Consider the following 25,550-nt stretch of genomic DNA (forward strand, 5'->3'; position numbering starts at 1 on the left):
CTGGGGGGGGATAGCAGGGGGAGAAATGCCACATGTAGGTGATGGGGAGGAAGGCAGCAAATCACACTGCCATGTGTGTTCCTATGCAACAATTTTGCATGTTCTTCACATGTACCCCCAAACCTAAAATACAATAAAATAAATAAATGGGAAAAAAAATTAATAAAATGACAATAAAAATTGTTAAAAATCAGAAAAATCAATTTGGGTTAGTTACATTTCAAGTGCTCAGAAGCCACATATGGCTAGTGGCTACCATACTGGACAACTCAGACAAACACACTCTTTGAGTAATTAGAGAATGAATGAGATGACAGTCTACAGAGAACATCGTAGTTAGCAGGGAGGATGTCCAGTTATTGGCTGGTGATGTTCAGAAGCCACAGTCCACAATCTTAGGTATGGAGCCTTTATTTACATAGTGCCTTTAAAGTAAGATTTTTCATAGGGTATTTATATGAATTATTCAGGGACCACAGCAGTGACTCACGCCTGTAATCTCAGTACTTTGGGAGCTGAAGTGCGAGAACCCCTTGAGCCCAGGAGTTCAAGACAAGCTTGGGCAACATGCCCAGACACCATTTCTTCAAAAAAAATGTTTAAAGAAAATTATTCAATTTTCACGAGTTACTCTCTTTGTAAACTTATTCCGATTATGGGATATAGAACAAAGTTATCTTTATAAACATCAAGATGAGTTTTTATTCATTTCTGGGAGATTAAAAAAAAAGCTATAACTACATTTTTAACCATGCCATCTTACTACTTCAAAGGCAGTCTCATTCTTTTGTTGAAAACAAACTTAGAAATATCCTCCTCCTTATTTCTGTTCCAGCTATCAGCGTAAGCTAAAAGTTGGCTAGAACTAGGCTCTGCTATTCCAACCGACTCTCTGGCAGCTTAGGTTACCATGGTCTTGGAGTAGAGAGACCACTCTATGTTGCCAAAACTGGTGTGGTAAAGGAAGTGTAGCATACGCTCTTTATACAATTTGTTTGGCTCTAACTCAAGTTAATGTTCTGGGTAATTTATGCTGATTCCTCTAAGGTCACACACCTCACAGGTGAGTCCTACACTTCTCCTCAGTGTATTTTTTGGCCTGAAGTGATCTCTTCCCTGCTTCATGTCTTCTTCCTTGAGCATAACCCTCCATTAACTTTGTCTACTAAGACAGACATCTTGAAGTCAACAGTCAGCAGCTGTTTCCAAATGCTGTTCTGTAAGATTCAGACATTTCTTATTCATGAATTCCCTCATTTCAATGTGCACTGCTAAAGAAATCAGCCTGTTAGAGAAGCGGAGACTACCCTAACAGAAACGTGCACACCTGGCCATCTCTGTGCTTGGAAAAGTCACTTCCCCCTTGAGGGTCTCAATTTGCCCATCAGTAAAGTGAGAGGCATGGACTAGATGATTTCTAACTTCTTTCCAGCTTTAAAAATATATAAATCATCAACAGTATATCTAACAACATATAAATCTAACATGTAAATCATTAAAATGGTGAGATTTTAAATTCTGATGTAGCCTTCTAATAATTAGGAAAATCACTTCTGTCTAGAATACAAAACACCAACACTGTGTTAATCCCATCAGTCTGATCAGGTGGAAGCTCTCTAGAAACTTTATTTTCATGATTGGGTAGGCGTTTTGGAGGAAGTAGTACAGTATATATGCAGTAATATCTAAATGTCAATATCAGCAATTATATAACTTCTATATTTCAGTAGATGAAGCTGTTCAGAGAATTAAAACATTTTTCTGTACTTTAAAAAATTAGAATGTTTTCTTAAAAAATGTCATTCTATGCATTTGAGACATACAGAATAAAAAACATATATAACATGTGTAATTTATGAGACAAAATAAACACGTTAACCCAGCATTTGACTTTAGAATTGGAACACTGCCTGCACCATTGTGTGTGCCTGACTTCTCCCTTCTCCCATCACCTGCCTTTCCAACACCACGGGCTCTGAATTTCATGTGTATCATTCACCTGCTTTTAAAAATAAATGATGTTGCCACATATGCATGAATTCTTAAGGAATATATTGCTTAGTTTTGCTTGTTTTTTTTTCAAGTATATATTTTATTTGAATAAATTCTCTGGGGTACATTTTTATGTTCAACAGTTTAAAATATATACAAACAAAGCTTGAAAGTAAATGAGGATCTGACATATCTGAAGCTTAACTTAAACTTTTTTTTTCCTTTTTCTTTTTTTCTCTTTTCACCACCTTCCACATTTTACATTTGAAACTCCTTGGCTTTGTTGACAACGCATTATCCTGGTTCTTCTGCTCCTATAATTTTCTCCCTTTCTATAATTTCCTCAATCTGGATAATTTATAAGAACTATCAAATCTCTATATCTGCATTCACAAGTTTCCTAGCTATTCTTCCAACCTCAGTTAAGAGGTTTCATTGCCTTTACATCCTAGCTTTAAACCCTGGCCCCCTATGGTTTGCCACAATCTTCAGATTTACTCTGCTAGACTTTCCCGTAACATGTTCTGCCCCTCCTGTCTCTCTACCCAGAACTGTCCTTTTTTTCTTTCAAGTTTATTATCCTTTAAAATCTGATCAGTTCCTCATCTTCCATGAAGTTTTCCTTCACTACCCCAGCCTAAAACAAATTCTAGTTTTGCTTGTTTAGGAAGTTTACAAAATGATGTGAAAACTCTATGTTGTCTTTGATAACTTCCTTTTTTTCACTCAATGTAATGTCACTGGAGTTCATCCAGGTTGTTCAGTTGAGTGTAGTTTATTCATTTTCCTGCTTGTTTAATAATCTATTGTGACAGGCGACCACAGTGTATTTGGCTTCTCTCGTGTTAACAGATATTTGATTTGTTACCAGTTTTGGCTGTTATCCTGTGCTGCTGTGATTATTGTTGTATGTGTGTCTTGAAGCATATGTGAAGCTTTTTTCAAGAATTTATTTTCAGAGTGGATTTTCTGGTTCACTGGCTCACAGGGTATGCAGATATTCAACTTTGTAAGACAGTGCCAAATTATTTTCCTGGATGATTAAGCTCCCTGAGCAGCACTTGTCATCTGATTTCTTTTCCACTCACCCTGCCCCTGTGCAATGTCACCACCCAGCTTCCAATCTATTGGGAATACAATGGTACCTTGTTTGGTTTTCATTTCAGTTATGCATGAGGGTGATCATGTTTTCATATGTTTATGAAATTTTCATGTTGCCTCCCTGTAAAATGTCTGTTCATGTCTTTTGCCTATTTTTCTATGAGGTTGCACTTTTAAAAATTTATTTGTAAAAATCCTTTGTATATTCTGTATTCTACTCCTTTACTAATTTTATCTGTTGCAAATATCTTCTCTAAGGTTTGTGCTTTGGCCTTTAAATTTCTTTCTGGTGTCTTTTGACAAGGAAAGATAAGGTTGCAATTTTAATGTAGCTAGATTTATCAATCATTTCTCTTATAATTTGTGCTTTTGAGGCAGGAGAATAAGGTCTGGAGGCAGGAAACCTAAGGCCAATTTGCACTGACTTCATAGAACTGAATCAGAAGGAAAACCCCAACTTTCCACGCCCAAGTAGCAAAAAAATTAGAGGCTACTCCCTTTGCAACCTTCCACCCCACTCTGTGCAGCAGATGAAAAATGGAAAGTACCTCTGTATTAGTCTGTTTTCACTCTGCTGATAAACACATACCTGAGACTGCCTAATTTATGAAAGAAAGAGGCTTATTGAACTGAACAGTTACATACGACTGAGGAGGCCTCACAATCGTGGCAGAATGCAGGGAGGAGCAAATCACATCTTACGTGGATGGCAGCAGGAAAAAGAGAGGTTGTGCAGAGAAACTTGTTTTTGTTTTTTTTTTGTTTGTTTTTCTTTTTCTTTTTTAGACAGAGTTTTACTCTTGTTGCCCAGGCTAGAATGCAATGGTGCCATCTTGGCTCACCACAGCCTCTGCCTCCTGGGTTCAAGCTGTTCTCCTGCCTCAGTCTCCTGAGTAGCTGGGATAACAGGCATGTGCCACCACACCTGGCTAATTTTGTATTTTGGTCAGGCTGGTCTTGAACTCCCAGCCTCAGGTGATCTGCCTGCCTCAGCCTCCCAAAGTACTGGGGATTACAAGCGTGAGCCACTGCACCCAGCTGAAATTCCCATTTTTAAACCATCAGATCTTGTAAGACCCATTCACTATCATGAGAACAGCATGAGAAAGACTTGCCCCATGATTCAATTGTCTCCTACTGGGTCCCTCCCACAACACATGGGAATTATGGGAGCTACAAGATGAGATTTGGGTGGGGACATAGAGCCAAACCATATCAACCTCTGATTGGTACTCTCTTGCAACCAATCAGACTGGTAGCTGGCGTAGTCTTCATTTGTATAGGGATATAACTTTGTTATTTCACTTCAGCCTCTGGTCCCTTCCTATAACCAGTCAGACATTTTCATAGGGTTTAATTTTGTAACTTCACTTCAGCCTCTGATTGGTCACCTTCCATAACCAATCAGACTGGTCATGGACCTCTCCTTTATTTACAGAGTGTAAACCAAGTAACCAATGGGAAACCTTTAGAGGGCATTTAAAACCCAAAAATTCTGTAACCAGCCCTCTTGAGTGGCTAGCTTGAGCCTGCTCCCATTCTGTGGAGTGTACTTTCGTTTCAATAAATCTGTACTTTTGTTGCTTATTTCATGACTTTATTGTGCATTTCTTCCAATTCTTTGTTCAAAACACCAAGAATCTGGATGACTTGTAGTCAAGGCCTTCCACTGGTAACATTTTAGGAAATTCTTTCTTACCTTTAAGTGATAAGAAATATTTCTATATTTTTTCTTTATTTTTTTTTTAAAGTTTGCTCTTAAAATTTAACTTCTTAAGCCATATGGGAATTTCTTTTCCTTATAGATAGAAAATTTTCTTGCACCTTTTAGAAAATAGTCCTCTTTCTCAGATTGGTGATGCCATCTCTCTTGTTTCCATGGCTCTGTGTCTAGAAACTCTGCTGTTTTCCACTAGTAAAGTCATCTATCCCTGCATCAACACCAACTTCCTTACTTACATAGCTGTAAAATGTCTTGATACTTTCCCATCACTGCTTTATTATTCTTTAGGAATGCCTTGGTTATTGAGTTTTTTAATCTTTCAAATGAGTTTAGAATCTGCTAGTTAAGTTCTGATTAAAAAAAAAAAAGTTGTGGTTTTTGATGAGACACTGACGTGGGAGAATCACTTGTGCCTGGGAGTTCGAGGCTATACTGAGCTATGATCACACCACTGCATTTCATCCTGGGTGACAGAGAGAGACCTTGTCTCAAAAAAAAAAAAAAATGTTATGTTAGCTCTAGGTTTTTGGTATGTAACTTTATAGGTATTAAAAATTTCTCTTATTTTGACACAAATTTTTTTCTTTAGTCATAGAGGGATATTATATTTTATAAGATACTTTTTCTGCCTTATTTGGAATGGTCTTTTTCTTTAATTAGTTAATTAATGCAGTATATGATGTTTACACATGTTTAGATAATCCAAGTAAAATTACAGACAGTTGGGGTTTTATTATTTATTTATTTACTTATTTTTGTTTTATTTTTGAGACGGAGTCTTACTCTGTCGCCCAGGCTGGAGCGCAGTGGCGCGATCTCGGCTCGCCACAACCTCTGCCTCCCGGGATCAAACTATTCTGTCTCAGCTCCCTGGGCAGCTGGGATTACAGGCATGTACCACCACGCCCAGCATTTTTTTTTTGTATTTTTAGTAGACACGGGGTTTCGCCATGTTAGCCAGGCTGGTCTCAAAATCCTGACCGAAGGTGATCCACCTGCCTTGGCCTACCAACGTTTATTCTTATTTTTGGAGAGAAAGGGAGTCATGCTATATTTCCTGGATGCTCTCAAACTCCTGGCCTCAAGTAAACCTCGGCCTCAGCCTCGCAAACTACCGGGATTACTGGGTGTGTGCTGCTGTGCCCAACAATCACAGAACTGTTAATACGCCACATTTCTCAAAACCTACCTCTTTTCTGCCCCGAGTCTTTCTATAACAGTGGCCCCCAAATTGAGATTTTAGTATGATAGTATGTAAAACTTAATAGGTAAATCAGCCATGTTTCCTTTCAGTATCCTACAGTTCCCTTACCAACGTCAAACCACCCTTGAGTTTCTGAGGTATAAGAAATTCGGGTTAGTTGTTCCTTGTTTCTAATATTTGCAACTTTGTTCATGAATGAGAGTGACCTGCGCTTTTCCTCTCTTACACTGTTCTTTCAGGTTTGGAGATCCATGTCGTAGAGGCTTCATAGAATGGGTTAGTTCCTTTTTTCTTTCCTTTATTTATTTATTTATTTATTTTTTGAAACAGTCTCATTCTGTCACCCAGGCTGGAGTGCAGTGGCACAATCTCAGCTCACTGCAACCTCCACCTCCCGGGTTCAAGTGATTCTCATGCCTCAGCCTCCCAAGTAGCTGGACTACAGGTATGAGCCACAACACCTGGTTAATTTTTGTATTTTTAGTAGAGGTGAGGTTTCGCTATGTTGGCCAGGCTGGTCTCGAACTCCTGGCTTTAGGTGATCCACCCTCCTCGTCCTTTCAAAGTGCTGGGATTAACAGGTGTGAGCCACCATGCCCGGCCTCCTTTACTTTTCCTTGAAATTTTGCATAAATTTTGACACTCTGTTTCAAAAGTTTAGATTTTATCTGTAAAACCTTCAAGTCTTTCTTGGTATCTTCTTTGTAGAGACACTTTCATCTTCCAATTAACTTTTTGTAAGATTATAGGAACTTCTTAATTTTGATAATTTTATTTTTCTAGGAGTTCGTTCACTTGGTTTATGTCTCGTTAGTCATTCTGTGTTCACAGAAAGTAGATCTACTGAGGCTTTCCTATGTGCTTGTAAACGCCTTGATATAAGAGGATTTTAGGCTCCTTATCATCTTTTTCGTCTTTTATAGGTATCATCTGTTCACATCATGATCAGCTAGGCAGGTGATCAACATTCATTTATGTGCAGTTCAGGTGACTGTTCTCTTAACTCATATTTCTAGAAAGATACTTTTCTTATTTCCTCAAAGCCGATTGTCTTAGATTTTCAACAAGAATAGGTGAGGTGTTTCTTAGCTGGCCCCACCTTGTCTAATGTACCCAGTTGTATAGGGAATAAAATGATTAGTTTAATGATTTAGCATCACAAAATAACCATGGTTATTATTTTGAATTTGGATTACATGATGTGGTACTGGAGCTATAAAAAGGCACTTAAAAAGAAAAAAAGATAGGCTGGGCACGGTGGCTCACGCCTGTAATTCCAGCACTTTGGGAGACCGAGATGGGCGGATAATGAGGTCAGGAGTGGAAACCAGCCTGACCAACATGGTGAGACTCTGTCTCTATTAAAATACAAAAATTAACCAGGTGTGGTGATGCTCACCTTTAATCCCAGCTACTCAGAAGGCTGAGGCAGGAGAATTACTTGAACCCAGGAGGTGGAGGTTGCAGTGAGCTGAGATCACGACACTGGACTCTAGCCTGGGTGACAGAGGAAGACTCGTTCTCAAAAAAAAAAAAAAAGAAAACCAAAAAATACAAAAAAAGAAAGAAGACAATAATAATAACAAAACCTTAATTTAATACTTTTAAAAATCTCTTCTTAACATCTTATCTTCTAAAATTTAAATGCATAGAACATTTTATTCAGTGGGAAACTTCTGGATAGTCTGTCTTCATATGAAAGGATAATGTAGGAATTAAAGTAACTCTTTGAGATCTTTCAAGAGAATAGATTATAATTCCATGCTGAGCAACAAACTAATTTGTCATCATTAAAGACTGTCCATTTATTAGCCACGTTCAAGGTCAAGTCTAACCAGGCATGGTGATACTCATCTTAGGCATAAGCTAAGAGTGTGCAGTAACAGCCCGAAATTCAAGTGTTCATAGAGTATCAAACAGCTGCTTGAAATATGGAATTCATTGGTACTCTGAAAATGTTTCGCAGGAAGAAGCTGTTTGTTTTGATTCTGAGCTGGATGAACATATTAAATGGTTTCAGCAAGAATATGTGAAAACAGAAAAGAACTGGAGAGAAATTGACAAGAGAATGAGCCAAACTTTGGAAATAAGAAGAAGGATGATTGGCAGCCGAACACCTCTGAAGGATATTCTTCAACTGTTTCCTTTCTTGAAGTGCCCTTATCAGGTATCTTTATTCACTTATAATATATATATATATATATATATATATATATATATATGAAATACATATATACATTTTGCTCTGTCACCCAGACTGGAGTGCAACGGCCTGTGATCTCAGCTCATTGCAACCTCTGCCTCCCAGGTTCAAGCGATTCTCCTGCCCTAGCCTCCTGAGTAGCTGGGACTACAGGCAAGCACCACCACACCCAACTAATTTTTGTATTTTCAGTAGAGATGGGGTTTCACCATCTTGACCAGGCTGGTCTTGAACTCCTGACCTCAGGTGATCTGCCTGCCTTGGCCTCCCAAAGTGCTGGGATTACAGTGTCCAAATGTATTTCTCCCTCTTTCCTCTTGGAGTGGTAACAGGACAGCATAGCAAGACAGTGGGCATGAATCTCAGTAGGGCAGGAGACCCAAAGGGCTGCAGCTAGAGTTATTTGATAGGAATTTCAGGAAACAGACCCTCCCTCCCTACCCTCTTTCCTAACCCTGAAAAAGGAAAATTAAAAAAAAAAAAAGAATTTCAGGAAGCATATTAATATAATAGGCACTGGCTGCCTTCAGAACTGAAGAGTTCTCTGTCGTTGGACATATTGTAGAGGCTGGTGGATCATTACTTAGTGGGTATTTTGACAATGTGAATCATTATTCTCTTTCATGCTTTTAGATACTCAAGATAGTTTATTAAGGAACTGTTATTATGCATCCTTACTCAAAACATGTTTCCTTTATGATCCAAAATGATTTCATAAGTGTTCTTAAAAATACATGAAATTTAGGGCTGGGCACGGTGGCTCATGCCTGTAATCCCAACATTTTGGGAGGCTGAGGTGGGTGGATTGTTTGAGCCCAGGAGTTCAAGACCAACCTGGGCAACCTGGTAAACCCCATCTCTACTAAAAATACAAAAATGACCGAAGCCTAGTGTTGTGTGCCTGTAGTCCCAACTATTCAAGGAGGTTAAGGCAGGAGGATCACCTGAGCCTGGGGAGGTCAAGGCTGCAGTGAGCCATGATTGGGCCACTGCACTCCAGCCTGGGTGACACAATGAGACCCTGTCTCAAAGAAAAAAAATGTGTGTGTGTATATATATGTGAAATTTAATGAGTAAATCAAATACCCTTCCATTTAGTTCACTTAGAGTGGCCATTCAAGGGTCTTTCACAATTTTAGTGAATTTTTGGTGGTGGTATATGATGAAAGATCATCAAAGATTTTACCCAAGTACATACATATTTCATGGAGAAATTCTGTGGAGTCAGTTTACCAAATTAAACACGAAACATCTATGTATTTTTCTTCCAAGCAAAAGGGAAATAAGAGTTTGCCTGTATGACTTTAATAGTAATGGAAGTAGCAAACATCTGAATGCTGCTCTGTAGCAGCATGTTCTCCGTGCTTTACATGGATAAATTTACCTAATCCTCTCAGCAACCATATCATGGCTTTTGCTTGTTTCCCCTTAATCTTCGGCTTGTTAGGAACTGTGATAGTCAGTCGCCTCTGGCTATTAGAAGAGTATGCCAAATTGACACACCTGCAAAATACGGGTTTAAAACAAAAGCCTGTCAAATTTACGGTCTATACACTTCTTACATGTAGGGAGCATGTTTTAATATTAACAGTCCCCAAAGTGCCTAGCAGAGTACCACATGTGACACAGCAATGCAAACTCTATTTTTTGAATGCTGAATTAGTAGAGGTAGGTTAGGCTGTTGTGGTCACTAATGTCGCAGCCTTAGGGGTTAAGCAACTTTTCAAAGAACGATTGGTGACAATAAGGCAGAGAGAGATCTGCCATAGCTTGAGTGAGGAGCAGAGAGATTTCAGACCTGAGGCTGTGTCTCCTGTGCCTTGTTGAGGCTTCCCACTGTGGCATAGGTGTATCTTCCCCCACCATTCCTCAAGTATTTCACTGTTTATATCCAAAATATGGAGTATGGGTTTTGTAACGACTGTACTTATTGAATAGAGTTGTCTATTTATTTATGCGGAGTCTTACTTTGTCGCCCAGGCTGGAGCGCAGTGGCACAATCTTTGCTCACTGCAGCCTCTGCCTCTCGGGTTCAAGTGATTCTCCTGCCTCAACCTCCCAAGTAGCTGGGACTACAGTTGCACGCCACCACGCCCAGCTAATATTTTGTATTTGTATTAGAGATGGGATTTCACCATGTTGGTCAGGCTGGTCTTGAACTCCTGACCTCAGGTGATCCACCTGCCTCGGCCTCCCAAAGTGCTGGGATTACAGGTGTGAGCCACCGCGCCCCACCTTATTGTTTTAAACAAAAGAAGGAACCATTTTCAGTTTTTCCAGGAAGTACCTCCCCAACTCAGCCCTGATTAGGCTGGGATTTACAATTTATAAAACCGTTGTTCTGCTTCCTAAAATAGAAGCAAGTTTGTCCTTAGAAATGCCTAGTTAACAAATGATCCCATAAGAGGACAGTTGCCCCTGTTCCAAATCACCCCCACCACCCGTTGCTCCCGCCATTGTGAAAACACTGTTTAGGAAGCTGGTGGAGACAGAGTGGCAGAATAGTAGCAGTTAGGCAGGGGTGGGGGGTGGTCCTAGCTGTTAACACTGACCCTCCATCGCCCCCATGCTCATTAACCTCCTTCCTCAAAAAACTTTCTTTCACCAGAAAATTTAAAATTTCAGGCCTGGTGCGGTGGCTCACGCCTGTAATCCCAGCACGTTGGGAGGCCGAGTTGGGTGGATCACGAGGTCAGGAGTTCACAACCAGCCTGGCCAAGATGATAAGATCCCAATCTCTACTAAAAATACAAAAATTAGCCAGGCATGTTGGCTGGCACCTGTAATCCCAGCTACTCGGGAGGCAAGGCAGGAGAATCGCTTGAACCTGGGCGGCAGAGGTTGCAGTGAGCTGAGATCACGCCACTGCACTCCAGCCTGGGTGATAGAGTAAGACTCCATCTCAAAAGAAAAAAAAAATCAGAATGTAACAATTTATTAGATAACCTAAAATACCATCAAGTAGGAATGTGTTACTGAGATCTATTGGATGTTGCACAAGACAAGTAGGAGGGAGTTGAGAGAAGGAAAATACCAAACACAAACTGATACCCTTCCCCACATTTTCCAGAAAATCCTATCAGATGCCATAGTTTCTGCCTTCCTGAGAAACAATTTCAATCATCATCTCTTCATCTAAGTGAAGTACATGAGAATCGCCAGCTAATAAAGTCTCAAAAAATTTTAAAAATAACCTGAGTTTGGTTTTGGCCCAAATGGAGTAACAGGTACTGGTCTAGTCTTCCCACTGTTAATACAGATAAAGCTGGGAAAAAAGTACGCACAAGGCAACTGCACTCAGGCATTAGGTAATGGGCATTGCAGGACTCTGATCCTTGATAACAGGGAAACACATACAATGTGCCTCAGTTTAGTACGTGGGTTACTTTCTAGTTCACTGTATAGAATGGTGGGAGGCAAGCAGAATGCAGAGGTCTCACGGAGCTGCACAGGAAGAGACTAGAGTTGAGGAATGATGAAGCAGCTGGCCTTTGTAGGACAGGCACTGGAGGAAATCGGGCTGGGGCTGAAGTCTACACAGGGATCCCCTGGGGATCCTTGGCTGAGAGCCTAGACTTCACACAGTGTTGATAATAAGAATTCTTGGTTAGGCATGATGGCTCACACCTGTGATCCTAGCACTTTGGGAGCCCAAGGCAGGCAGATCACTTGAGGCCAGGAGTTCAAGACCAGCCTGGCTAGCATGGTGAGACCCTGTCTCTACTAAAAATACAAAAATTAGCTAGGAGTGGTGGCACACACCTGTAATCATAGCTACTCAGGAGGCTGAGGCAGGAGAATGGCTGGAACCTTGAAGGTGGAGGCTGCAGTGAGCCCAAATCATGACACTGTACTCCAGCCTGGGCAATGGTGCAACACTCTGTCTCATAAAAAAAAGAAAAGAAAAAAAAAAGAATTCTGGCCCAGTGTGTAGAGACCCTGCTGAACATCTCAGACATCCATCTGAGACTCCAGAAAGCAATGCCTCTTGAGTAAGAACCATGCCTAAGCTTGAGCCAGGACCTTAGCTAGGACTAAGGACAAACACAAAAACAGAATTGCCCAAAGAAATGATAAAATCAAGTCTGACAGGACCAGAAGATCAACCAGTAATTTGTCTGCCTATCAGAACAGAATTTAACACCTTTTAAAGGAACATAACTGAATCCAGATTCCCCACTAGTAAATCACTGGAGATTACAGTGAGTGGTGCCATTCCCATTTCCAACTCTTCGTTCCTGGACCCGTGAATTGGCTATGGAAGAAACTGCACCGTATGCTGGATGCTGATGCAGAACTTATTCAGCCTGGGAGAACTTTGTCCCAGCCCCACAAGGTATTGCCACCTAGCTGGTGCTGTAACTGAGTCTTCAACAGGCCACTCCACCAGCCTGGCAAGCCAGCTATTTCAGGACAGGGTGGTGGGGAACATGGTAGGACCAGTGAATTCCATGTGTCGTCACCACAGGGAATCTTAGCAGGGAAATGAAATACACACACACACACACACACACACACACACACACACACACACACACACCAAATTGAAATTCCGAGCTGAAAAGAACATTTATCTGAAATCAAAACACCATGTGCATAGGCTTAAGTGCATATTGGAAAATGAAAAGAAAGGAGCTGTGAATCTGAAAATAGATTAATAGAAATTAACCAATCTGAGTAACAGAAAGAAAAAGGATTAAGGCTAGGTGCAACGGCTCACGCCTGTAATCCCAGCACTTTGGGAAGCTGAGACGGACGGATCACGAGGTCAGGAGATCAAGACCATCCTGGCCAACATGGTGAAACCCCATCTCTACTAAAAATACAAAAAATTAACTGGGCATGGCTGTGCATGCCTGTAGTTCCAGCTACTTGGGAGGCTGAGGCAAGAGAATTGCTTCAACCTGGGAGGCAAAGGCTGCAGGGAGTGGAATTTGTACCACTGTACTCCAGCCTGGGCCACAGAGAGAAACTCATCTCAAAAAGAAAAAAAAAGAAAAAGGAAAAGGATTAAGATGATTAATTTGTGGGACATATCTGAGGTTGCGAAAAGGGAGACTTTTTTTTTTTTGTTCCAACTTTTATTTTAGGTTCAGCAGGGGTTACATCATGCAGGTTTGTTCTGTAAGTAAATTGCATGTTGTGAGGGTTTGGAGTACAGGTCATTTCATCACCCAGGTAGTGAGCATAATACCTGATAGGTAGTTTTTCAATCCTCACCTTCCTCCTACCTACTAATCTCAAGTAGGCTCCCACGTCTATTTTTTCCCTTCTTTGTGTCCATGTGTATTCAGTGGTTGCTCCCACTTGTAAGAAAGAACATACAGTATCTGGTTTTCTATTCCTGCATTAATTTTCTCAGAACAATGGCCTCCAGCTGCATCTATGTTGCTGCAAAGGACATTATTTCATTCTTTTTTATGGCTGTGTAGCATTCCATGGTATACATGTACATTTTCTTTATCCAGTCCACCATTGATGGGCATCTAGGTTGATTCCATGTTATTGCTATTGTGAACAGTGCTGCAATGAATATATATGTGCACATGACTTTTTTTTTTTTTTGAGATGGAGTCTCGCTCTGTTGCCCAGACTGCAGTGCAGTGGTGCAATCTTGGTTCACTGCAACCTCCACCACTTGGGTTCAAGCGATTCTCCTGCCTTAGCCTCCCGAGTAGCTGGGACTACAGGTGCACACCACTATGCCTGGCTAATTTTTTGTATTTTTAGTAGAGATGGGTTTTACCATGTTAGACAGGATGGTCTCAGTCTCCTGACCTCATGATCTGACTGCCTGGGCCTCCCAAAATACTGGGATTAAAGGTGTGAGCCACTGTGGCATGCGTCTTTATATTCCTTTGGGTATACACCCAGTAATGGGATTGCTGGGTCAAATCGTTCTGTTTTAAGTTCTTTGAGAAATCTTCAATTTGCTTTCCACAATGGTGAACTAATTTATATTCCCACGAGCAGTGTATTAAGTGTTTGAGAGGGAGGCTTTTTTGTGGCTGACCGTTCCCAGTTAGGAGCTTGGCTGCAGACATTTGTGCTCATAAGTAAATACATTGAGATATAATGGGAGCCAGGAATCTCATTGTTGAAGAGAATTGAGTTAGAAGCATGGAACGGGAAGGATAGGACAAGCTCTGTGATATTGGTTTGGAATTCAAAGTATCAATGTGAACTCATGGTTTTAGTATTTATGTATAGCTATTTAATATTGACATATGGATATATAGTTATCTATGTTTCTGGGTCAATGGGTGCCTGTGTTTAAGCAAATTCAAACATTTCCTAGATTTCTTCTATGAGAAAGTCTAGAACAGTAACATCTCTGTAGCAAGTGGCACACCAGGGCTGAAATCTTGGTGGCTTTTTTTGGTTGGGTATTTTCTTTGAGATAGAATCTCACTGTGTTGCCCAGGCTGAAATGCCATGATCATGGCTCACTGCCGCCTTGGCCTCCCAGGGCTCAGGTGATCTACCGCAGCCTCCTGAGTATCGGGGACTACAGGCGTGCGCTACTGTGCCTGGCAAATTTTTGTATTTTTTGTAGAGACAGCATTTCGCCATGTTTCTCAGGCTGGTCTGAAACTCCTGGGCTCAAATGATCCTCCTGCCTTGGCCTCCCAAAGAGGCATGAACAACAGTGCCTGGCCTGAAATCTTAGTTTTTAAAGGCCATTCTTCATGAAAAGTAATCAGAGTTCTTGGAAAATGGCTCACTACAGGGTTGGGGCAAAACAAAAATGAAAACGACAACAAAACAAGATGAGTCTGAAACACTGTGTAATGCCAGAAATTAAGGATGTGCTTGCAGACTAATAAGGATATGCCAAGAGGGCAAGACAGTCCGTCTCAAGTGGCTCCTACTGGCCAAGTCTGGACAATTTGAGCAATTATATAAATAATGAAAGGATCAGATTTGTAACTGTTTGGGTAAAATGGGAATGTATTAACCTGTAGTGATAGAAATAAATGAATAAGTAAATGTATGTGAAAAAAAAAGAAACTATCTTAAAATAGCCAACGTATAAATGTAGAAAGAATGGAATTCAAAGTCTCCATTTGGCAGCTACAGCAGTACTCGACTCAGGCAAGAATCATCAATGGATGTTGAATCTGATGGATCAGTTATACAAGGAATAAGATATTTACATAAATTCAAGATATCTCCTCATAAAACACAACATATATTAACTTTACAGTGGAAAAACTTGGCGAATTTCATTTTTTAATCAAGTAATAAAATTTATTATCTCCAATACGGGACCAGTTACCATTTTGTGCTTTGGATGCAGTGAGAAATGCTAACATTCTTGCCAGAAATGCATAAATCCTGAGGAAACATCATAAAACCTCCAAGGAGAAATGTTCTACAAAGTAACTGGCTTCCACTTTTCAGAAACGGTCAAGGAAATGAACAAGTTGTTTCAGACTGGACACTAGAGAGACGTGGTATCTAAATCTCCTGTGATCCTGCATTAGATCCTGGACCTGTTAAGGACATGACTGGAACAACCAGAAAATTTAAATGGAATGTAGAGTAGATTTTCCTGACTTTGAGTGTCCTTGTACTTAGGAAATACACAATAAGGTGTTAAGGAATGGTGGGGCATTATGTCTACAGCTCATTTTCAAATGGATCAGAAATTGGGGGAAGTTGCAGAGGGTACTTGTGAGTTCTTACCATTTCTGCAACTTTAATGTAAGCTTGAAATTGTTTCAAAATAAAAAGTCAGAAAAGAAATTCTTAGGCTATGAGCCTAGAACAGTGGAATATTCACCTTCTTCATCCTTTGCTTCACATCTTCCTGCTGAGAAAACTGTTTTCTAAGGGTATTAATCTGGGTTAGTGGTCCACTGTGGGTTGCCTAGTAACAAAGCCACTATGCCTTTACGAGAATAAGCATTCCAGCTTTCTGACAACTTAACTTTCAGACCTAATCTCTGGGCAATTTATGATCTACCAAAACATTCAAGAAACAGTGAAGCCCAGCGGGTAGTATGTGATTGTTCTTAATAGTTTTAGGAAAAGCAATGACTAAATTCATTCATGCAAGTGTGGGTGGCTAATAATCTGATAATACCACTCTTTCAAAAACAACTGGGGAGTGGTGGTAGAATCCTCTGAGGGGGAAGAATTCAGGCAGTGGTACGAAGGGGTAATGTGAGGAAAGGGACTTCCATAAAGTAAATTGGTTTGCTTTGACCTTGTAGTCAAATACATTGTTTCTCTTTCTTTTCTTTTGAGACAGGGTCTCACTATGTTGCCCAGGCTGGAGTGCAGTGGCATAGTCTAGTTCACTGCAGCCTTGATCTCCCCGGACTCAGACAATCTTCCCACCTCAGTCTCCTGAGTAGCTGGGACTATATGTGTATATCATCATGCCTAGCTAATCTTGGTATTCTTTGTAGAGGTGGGGTTTTGCTCTGTTGCCCAGGCTGGTCTCAAACTCCTGGGCTCAAGTGATCCTTCTGCCTTGGCCTCCCAAAGCACTGGGATTAAAAGCATAAGCCACCATGCCCGGCCATACATTGTTTTGCACTGTTTACCTCTGTCTACCCTTACAGTGTTTCTAAAGCACTCTCCTTTCCCTAAACTTAGGATACTATGGTTACGTATTTTTCAGGGGCTGCTTCCTAAAATCTGACAGTTTTGTTCTTTGCTGCTCGTTGAACAAGAATAACAATGTAGTTTACCTAAACAAATGTAAGTTCCTAGAATCTTAGCTGGGTAACCCAAATAGCCTACATACGCATTTATCCTTTGAATCCTCATTTAGTTGAGTTTGGATCCAAAGTTTTAATTCTGTGGGTTTAGAAATCTGCCATATCCATTACTTATCTTTTCACAATCACTTTAGGCTTTCATTTTCTCCTCTCTCATCCTAAAGCTTCTAAAATATCTAGTACTTAGTTTAACCAGTATTCACAGCTTAATTCTAAAGGTTTTATGTCTGTAATTCTATATATTAGCTTTTTTTGTGATCTGATGTATCCACTGCTTTCTTCTTTTGTCAGATGTTCAGAGAGTTCCAACTTCTTACAAGAACCGATATTTGTAAGAAAACAAGGCACATTTTGGAATCCTATTCAGAAAATATACTGACTTCTTTCTCAGTGGTGGACAATCAAATCAATATTGCGTTGCAAGAGAAAATGAAACAGTACACGGATGAAGACATATTGAAACGTTAGTAAGCCTTGTGGAGTGGTGTGATTTGGTCTGTTATCTGTCAGGATACCTAGAAAAGAGTGCTTTGCTCATCAGTAAAATTCAGTAATTTACATTTATTGAGCTTAAAAATATATTTAAAAATTATTAAAAATTGACATGATTAAAATATATTTAATAATTTTCAGTATTTAATAAGTGAAACAGCTGGTGGGAAATAATAATTTTTCAAATAAGGGGAGGAGGAGAGGTATAGATTTTAAAAGTATACTGTATATTGTAAAATTATATTTACGGAACTAGTAACCTGTTAATGTTATAATACAAATCACAAAGGGCAGCATGATAAAATCTTCTTGGCTGATGGACAGACAGTACAGAACCCTTGTCTTTTCCTGGCAGCGCTCTGGAGGGCAGACATGAGACTTTGAATGTTTTATTGGAAGAGGGTGTGGTTTAAAAAGGTGTGAAACATTGATCTAAGAAGGCTAGTTTGTTCTCTGTCCAAGGTAACAAGAAAATCCAGATGTTTCAATAGTGGCCTAGCTTACAATTGCTAAAAGCTTATTTTTGCTTCAAATGTTAACATACTTGCTTTGACAGACATGAAGATGACAGCCACATGTTTACTCCTCCCAGATGTTTTTGGGGATGATCCCAGCCTTTTTGTCATCATGAATGAACAGGTGTGTAGTATGTGAATGGCCACTGGTTTGACATTTTACATCTTCATGCAGTAATTTGTTATTTATTTATTTATCTTATTTATTTATTTATTTATTTGAGATGGAGTCTCACTCTGTTGCCCAGGTTGGAGTGCAATGGCATGATCTTGACTCATTGCAGCCTCCGCCTCCCGGGTACAAGTGATTCTCCTATCTCAGCCTCCTGAGTAGCTGGGGTTACAGGCATGCATCACCATGCCCAGCTATTTTTTGTATTTTCGGTAGAGATGGGGTTTCATGGTATTGGCCAGGCTGGTCTCAAACTCCTGACCTCAGGTGATCCATCTGCTTTGGCTTCCCAAAGCGCTGGGATTGCAGGCATGAAGCCACTGAGCTCGGCCGTGATCATTTATTTAAAAGCAAATTTAGTGGTGTGTTTTGAAGTATGTTTGTCCTATTTACAAATATGCTACATTGCAACAAGCCCATTTATTGTAACATCATGATGAAGTTCAGGTCTGTTTCATTATTTAGCTATTTTACATATCATGGTAGTGACTCCATTCTTTTTTTCAGGTGCAAGTGTCCACACCTGTGTTAGAAGTTAAAAACCCTTTCAACATGGAGGTCTGCGAATTTTCTTTATATTTAGAAAGGGAGAGGCTCACGAAGGTGGATAACTGTGTTACAGCCTTGGCTGCACTAGTAGCTGCCTTTCATGTATTTGGGATTGAGTATCCAAGAAGACTGTCCCAAACATTCAACTTCTTAGAAACACTGATTTTTGATATGCACAGTCCCTATTTTCCTTCTTTGAAAGAAAAGGAAAAGGAGGTAGGATTTCAACACCCAGTCACCTAATAGTACGCCACATATTGTATCGGAATTTCCTTCCAGGAAAGCTGAAGCTTTATAAAAAATTGTTTTGATTTAGGGTTGTGGTAGAGGTAGGTGTAAGAAAATCACCTTGTATCATAGACGCCAATGAATTTCAATGCTTTCTATCTTTACACTTAGATATTAAGTTCTTTGTGAAATTCTGTAATAAAATTCTATTTAATTGAAGAGCTGTTGATTTGAGTTCTTAGAAATTTCATGGTTGAAGTTATATTTTCAGAGATGCCTCAGTTCTTTTGAAATACACCGTACTTCGGATTTACACAAATCTTTCAGGTTAGAGTATGGCCTCGATTGAACTCAGTGTGTCCACGTAATGCCCAGGAGCTGCACATCTGTGGCCTGTGTGCTCTGTCTCTTTGGTCTGAACATCACTTGGGAACATTTTGAACTTGTATGTTTCAAGAAGGGACACATACTCTTTTCTCCCTCAGGTGATTTGCCTTGCCCTAGGAGATCTGGTCGTCTTCAATCACTTGTTGAGAATAAGGGCTGTGGTAATTCTGAAGTCTCTTCACTGCTGGCTGATCTTGCTGGGACAGGTCCTGATGTCTGTGACCTGTGTTCATCTGCTACTGCTTCTCGCCTTGGAGACACAGTGACTCTTCCTGCATGCCCAACCGGCTACTGCCCAGAGTCCAGTTCTATCTGTTCTGCTCTTAACAATGGCTGCATAAGTACCTTTTGGGTCTAACAAGACTCAGTGCACTCTCACTCTTTCCAATTATTTCACAAGGTTAAAAACTATAGTTTAAGGTGCCCTTTGATGTTATCAAAATATCAGCATTATTTATTAGCTTTGAAAGATAGACCAGGTCCTTTTGGGGACAGAAAAGAGATTTAAGTGTATTAAAATACCTACACATCATAATGGGATGAGCGTTTCCTGGACTACAACATCAGGTTAATTTTTTTTAAGTTTAAGAAAGGTTCATGTGGGCCAGGCGCAGTGGTTCATGCCTGTAACTCCGGCACTTTGGGAGGCCAAGACCAGTGGATCACCTGAGGTCAGGAGTTCGAGACCAGCCTGGCCAACAGTAAAAACCCATCTCTATTAATAATAAAAAAAATTAGCTGGGTTTGGTGGTACATGCCTGTAGTCCCAGCTACTTGGGGGTCTGAGGAAGGAGAACTGCTTGAATCTGGGAGGTCGAGGTTACAGTGAGCCAAGATCGTGCAATTACACTCCAGTCTGGGCAAGAGTGAGACTGTGTCTCAAAAAAATGAAACAAAAACAAAACAAAGGTTCATGTGAACTATTGAAGAAACAGTTTTACACTACCTATCTCTGGAAATACTGCACAGTATTTATTCTATCACTGAAATGACAACAGCCTGCTAGATACCTTTCTCTTTATGAGGACTGTTCATTAAAATGCTGAAGCCAGTGAGATAAAAGTCAAAGAACAGTTTCCCCTTTCTACAATGGCTATTATTTACATCAGAACACACAGGCAGAGTAAGTAACAATTTGGCACAAGTATTTTGCCTAATCTAGTTCCTATCTTCCTGTTCTCATTTCTTCCCTTTCACCAGAATGTACCTTTGTTTCCTTACAGACTTTTTTCCTTTATTTCCCCAAATTACTCATTTTGCCTTTTAGTAGTACTTTTTTTCCCAAAGTAAATTTCCCAAGTTCACACCCCTATGGCTGAAGTTGAATGACAGCCTCTCTCAGGCCAGGACAAGATGACAAGATGTAGCTACAAAGAAACTGCTTGGCTCCAAGCATGACACAGACATGGGCTGACCTTGAAGGCGGATTCAAGCTCATTTTATTGTCTTTCTCAATGGTATATCTATCCCCAGTGCCCAGCATGGTCTTGACACCTGATAAATTCAACATTGCTTGACCAACACACCCTATTTTATTTGGCGGTGGAGTCTACTGAATCTAGATGTTGCAGAATGGCAGCCTGAGAATAAATATCAGCCTGTAGAAAGGTTTTTTTTCGTCTTGCGGTGTTTTCAATAGTTTTTTAAAGAATGCCTTTAGATGGGAAGGTCCTATCAAGGTCTGTATTTTCCATTCCTCCCTTTTGTCTTTTTTTTTTTTTTTNTTTTTGAGATGGGGTTTTGCTGTGTTGTCCAGGCTGGTCTCAAAATCCTTGGGCTTGAGCGAGCCTCCTGCCTCAGCCTCCTGAGTAGCTGAGATTACAGGCTCGAGCCACTGAGAGCGGCTTCCAGTGTTTGTCTTACCCCAAGCCTGCATCTCTCATTTCAGAGATCTCCCTACGATCATGGTGCCCTGTTTCCTCTGTTAAAATTTAGACTATATCCCAGGGATGGAGTGGTGAGTGTTTTCACCTTTTTGAGGTACAGTGAATTCTGCCCCACCATATGGATGCTTAATGCCTTGGCATTAACATAAAAATCAGTTGGGAGGGGAGGCTTATGCCTATAATCCCAGCACTCTGGGAGGCGGAGTTGGGCAGATGACCTGAGGTCAGGAGTTCGAGACCACCCTGGCCAACATGGTGAAACCATGTCTCTACTAAAAATACAAAAATCAGCCAGCTGTGGGTGGCAGGTGCCTGTAAACCCAGCTACTCATGAGGCTGAGGCAGAATAATCACTTGAACCCAAAAGGCAGAGGTTACAGTGAGCTGAGATCACGCCACTGCACTCCAGCCTGGGGAATAGAGCAGGACTCTCTCCAAAAAAAAAAATAAATAAAATTTCATGATTTAAACTATGCTTTACACTAGAAAAGAAAACTTCCCAGTGGGGAGGAACTGGACTTGACCAACAATATAATCTTCAGTATTTTTGTAGCTCATCACATCATCCTGGGACACAGTTTGACAACTCTGAATCCTACAGATTCATTACACAACTAGTAATGTCTAAATACCTGATGCTCTTCCTGTTCTTGTTCTGCCTCTCCTATCTGAGCAGCTTTCTCAAAAATCATACATATGTAAAAAGCATCTGCAATTAAGATTTTATTTCATTCATATCAGATATAACAAGTACAACTTGAATGTACAAATTCTGAACAAAACATAAAAAAGGAAAAACAACAACAACCAAAAACTTTATTTAAGCAGATTCATGCAAATAAATGACTGGGACACTGCAGATGTCACTGACCCTGTTTAACCTTGAATTGACAAATGTGAAGGACTGCTCATGGACTTCCAACAGGAACATCAAAGGAAGTCCTACATCAGAAAAAACTGAAAGCAACTAAAGAAGAGGTGGTGCTTTCCCCAGAATTCAGATAGCATGCTACAAACTTACTTTCTATTTTTAAAATAGTCCTTGAATAAATATCCATTCCTGGAATCAGAAAGTACATCAAAAGACTGACAAAATAATTTACCTTTTGCCTTAGAAATGCATTCTTGCAAAAGAAACACTACCAGCTATCAATTTATAATCAAGGGTTTTCATTTAAAGTGCATCTGTATGCTTATACATCGAGGCAAAGTATTCTACAGAAAAAGAAATCCTTCCAAAATGGAGGTTCTTGGATAATTACTTTGGGAAATCACCTCCCTGATCTGTAAGCATTTCAAATTTTGTGTCAACTGGAGTTGCTCCTTCACATCTTGTCTTTTCAGTAAAATCGAGACACTTGAGACACTCGCCCTTCAGCCAACCCTGAAAAAAACCTTTGGGTTTGGAGGACAAAGCATGACCTGAGACAGCGCTCTTTACAGATTAGTGTTTCTGTTGACAGAATGAGCTCTTGGTCTCTGTAAAGCATCACAATTTCATCAATGACAATTAGAAGCTCAAGATCATCTCATAAATAGTTCAAGACCCGCACAAACATCCCCCCAAACATAACTGCATACAACTGCATACTCCTCTGATACCATCTGGCTCTTGTAAACTCCGGGGCACCAAGATTCGTGAGACTGATGCCACTCAAATACACTACCTAATTTATTTATGTTTATATGCTTTATTTTTCAATTCTAAAATAATCTTAATGCTATATACATGTTTTTGGTAATTATAGTAAAGATGCTGGTGAAAAGTAATTTGTTTAACATTTCATAATGCGTGCAAAAGTAAAAACACTGATTCAAAGAAAAGTCATTCTTACAACTATTCAGCCCTGACAATTATGACAAGCAGTTAGGCAATATCATGACTTGCAAAGTTATACTTAGCATAATGTTGCAATTCAAAATATGGCACAAAATTAACGATACAGATAACAGCCCTACTGGCTAAACTTAGCCAGGTTTTGACTAATTTGGTTTAAATTGAAATTTGATTATATAAAAAGGTTTCTGAAAGTATTGAAAAAGAAACAGTGTACATGAAAGAGAATTCAACAATGTTTACAAAATGCCAAAAGTTCTTACTCTGCCCCCCCATTACCATAAATAATTAATGAAGTCCCCTTTTTCCCCCACCCCCCCACCCAGCCTCAAAAAGATTTACAAAGATAAATTTAGCTCAGTGAACAGAACCAAAAGATGACTGTTGTTAGACAGTACCTGGTTAAAAGCTCAAGCACTTTCATAAGAATTCATATATATTGTCTCTTGAGGAATATAAATAATCCGATAGTGTTGCTCTTTTGAGTTTTGGAGACTTCTCACTTAGGAGTTATAAACGTCCTTGTGCTTTGAATAAAACATGAGCTTGAAAGCAGAATGCTGATGGTATTCAGAATTCACCATCTTCAAAGTTCATTGTGAGAATTCTTCTCTGCAGCTTTGAACATCAGGATGGAATTGAAAATTTTCAGAGCAGGGCCCAGTTTAATGCTCATAATTTTAACAATGTCTGTTTGAGTCATAAGTAGAAATGCTTCTCCATCAATTTGCTAAAATGGGGGGAAAAACCAACAGAATATAGATTAATAAGATGCAGTGCTGTAGAATATATTCAAGATTAAGTTATTAGCATTGTTCTACATAGCAATGCTAAAAAAGCAGACACAGAGGTTCATGTGTGCAAAGACATTTCTTGATATATGGACCTTTCTTATCCACAACGACACACCCAAAAGTGGACTTGGAACAAAGTAAACTAATTCACCTGAAAAACCAGCCCGGAGGAAAACAGAAGGTGCCCATACCTTCCTGTGATTACTCTGAATTAGATGTAGAGTTAAGAAGAATATGGAAAAATCCAAGGTGCCCAAAATCTAGTTTGTATCACGGCAGGTTTTTAAATTAGAAGAGATAACAGGTACATGAATGTTCATGGACATAAAATAATTCAGGCAAACATATCAGCTACATGCAACAATTTGTTTTCCCAAAATCAGCCTTCCACCATGAAGAAAAACAGAAAGATAACATTTATTTCTAATGTGGCCACAATTAGTCTTTACACACAGAAGAAAAGCATTTACTAGCAAAGGCAATCAAATTGAATGTGAGGCTGGTGTTAAGAGTTACAGACTTTAAGGTGGTTCTTCTAATACTTGGGTAATCATGAGAAAGACCCTTCCTCTCTCTGGGTATCTTCTAAGACAAAAGTCTATGCTTCTGAAAAACAGGCTACTATTCTCTAGAAGTTCAAAGGTACAACACATCTTTTAGGTTAAAAGATAAAATACTATGAAGATGATGTCTGGCTTACTGGGCAGAGCAAAGAATCAGTCATTCAGTATGACTTTCAGCTCTTAGATAACTTTGTAACCTTAAAAAAAAAAAAGTTTCCCCTTCAGTTTTCCCACCTTGTACAAAAAGTAAAACACACTTTTGTTCTCTGCCTTAGAACATCAAAAACTTTGATAGCAAGGCACTCTGTTACGGGTTGAACTGTGTCCCTGTCATAAATTCATATGTTGATGTCCTGGAGTGTGGCTTTTATTTAGAAATAGGGTCAACACAGAGGTGACTGGTTAAGACGAGGTCATACTGGAGTAGGGTGGGTGCGTAATCCAATAAGACTGGTGTCCTCATAAAAAGGAGAGATCTGGATAAAGAAATAGACACGCATAAAGGAAAGGCAATGTAAAGACCCAAAGAGAGGCCACCATCTACAAGTCAAGGAGAGAGGCCAGGACAGATTCTTTCCTCACTGCCCTCCGAAGGAAGCGACACTGCCGACCCTGACTTCCAGCCTTCTTCAGATTCCCAGCTTCTCCAACTGTGAGACAATGCGCTTCTGCCATTTAAGCCACCAGTGTGCGGCTGGCATTGTTATGGTGGTCCTAGAAAACTCTAAATTCTGCAAACAGTTCTCTAAACAAAGGCTGATAAATAGCTACTTTTTAAGACTTTCCTCTCTCCTCTAAAAATGAAAGACCTGTAAATATTGACTACCTAAATGCTTAATCAGGAGGAACAAGAGTCATCTTATACAACTTCTTCAAGTAACAATTATGTGGAGAAAGTTTGCTAATTTCAGTAAAAAGACATCCTGCTGTTGTAAACCAGATGGAAAGACATTCCAGTGTTAATCTCCAAGTGCAGCACAGCAAAGTGACAGGTGTGAGGAATGTTCTCCTGTTTTTTGGAAACACTTGCTCTGTTCTCATTTGCCTGTGCTATGACAGCCCTCTGATAAAAAGCAAGGTCAGGAAGAAAGGCAGATCTATTAACACTTCACTCAACCAAGGCACACCTTAGTACAATGGACAGCCTTTTAGAAGTCTTCTAAGTCATTAAC

At 39.9% G+C, this 25,550-nt stretch overlaps 2 protein-coding genes across 8 annotated transcripts in view; one reads left to right on the forward strand and one right to left on the reverse strand.

Moving 5' to 3' along the window:
• SAMD3 (sterile alpha motif domain containing 3) overlaps positions 1-19,132 on the forward strand; it is an 80,020-nt gene extending 60,888 nt beyond the window's left edge. For 2 of the 4 annotated variants that reach the window (XM_017533276.2, XM_017533274.2), the window contains exons 8-11: positions 7,987-8,187; positions 17,247-17,418; positions 18,004-18,086; positions 18,642-19,127. In XM_017533276.2, coding sequence (XP_017388765.1) covers positions 7,987-8,187; positions 17,247-17,418; positions 18,004-18,086; positions 18,642-18,926 — 741 coding nt within the window. In that variant the 3' untranslated portion in view covers positions 18,927-19,127. Of the gene's footprint in view, positions 1-7,986; positions 8,188-17,246; positions 17,419-18,003; positions 18,087-18,641 lie in introns of all 4 variants that reach the window. The other 2 variants (XM_037740228.1, XM_037740227.1) reach the window with 1 other exon arrangement.
• A 2,762-nt stretch (positions 19,133-21,894) lies between these two features.
• The window catches only part of L3MBTL3 (L3MBTL histone methyl-lysine binding protein 3), a 121,477-nt gene continuing 117,821 nt past the window's right edge, over positions 21,895-25,550 (reverse strand). For all 4 annotated transcript variants that reach the window (XM_017533280.2, XM_037740230.1, XM_037740229.1 and 1 more), the window contains one exon: positions 21,895-23,751. In XM_017533280.2, the coding sequence (XP_017388769.1) occupies positions 23,608-23,751 (144 nt within the window). In that variant the 3' untranslated portion in view covers positions 21,895-23,607. The remainder of the gene's footprint in view (positions 23,752-25,550) is intronic.

This window comes from Cebus imitator, unplaced genomic scaffold (assembly GCF_001604975.1).
Source record: "Cebus imitator isolate Cc_AM_T3 unplaced genomic scaffold, Cebus_imitator-1.0 Scaffold81, whole genome shotgun sequence".
Lineage (NCBI taxonomy): Eukaryota > Metazoa > Chordata > Mammalia > Primates > Cebidae > Cebus > Cebus imitator.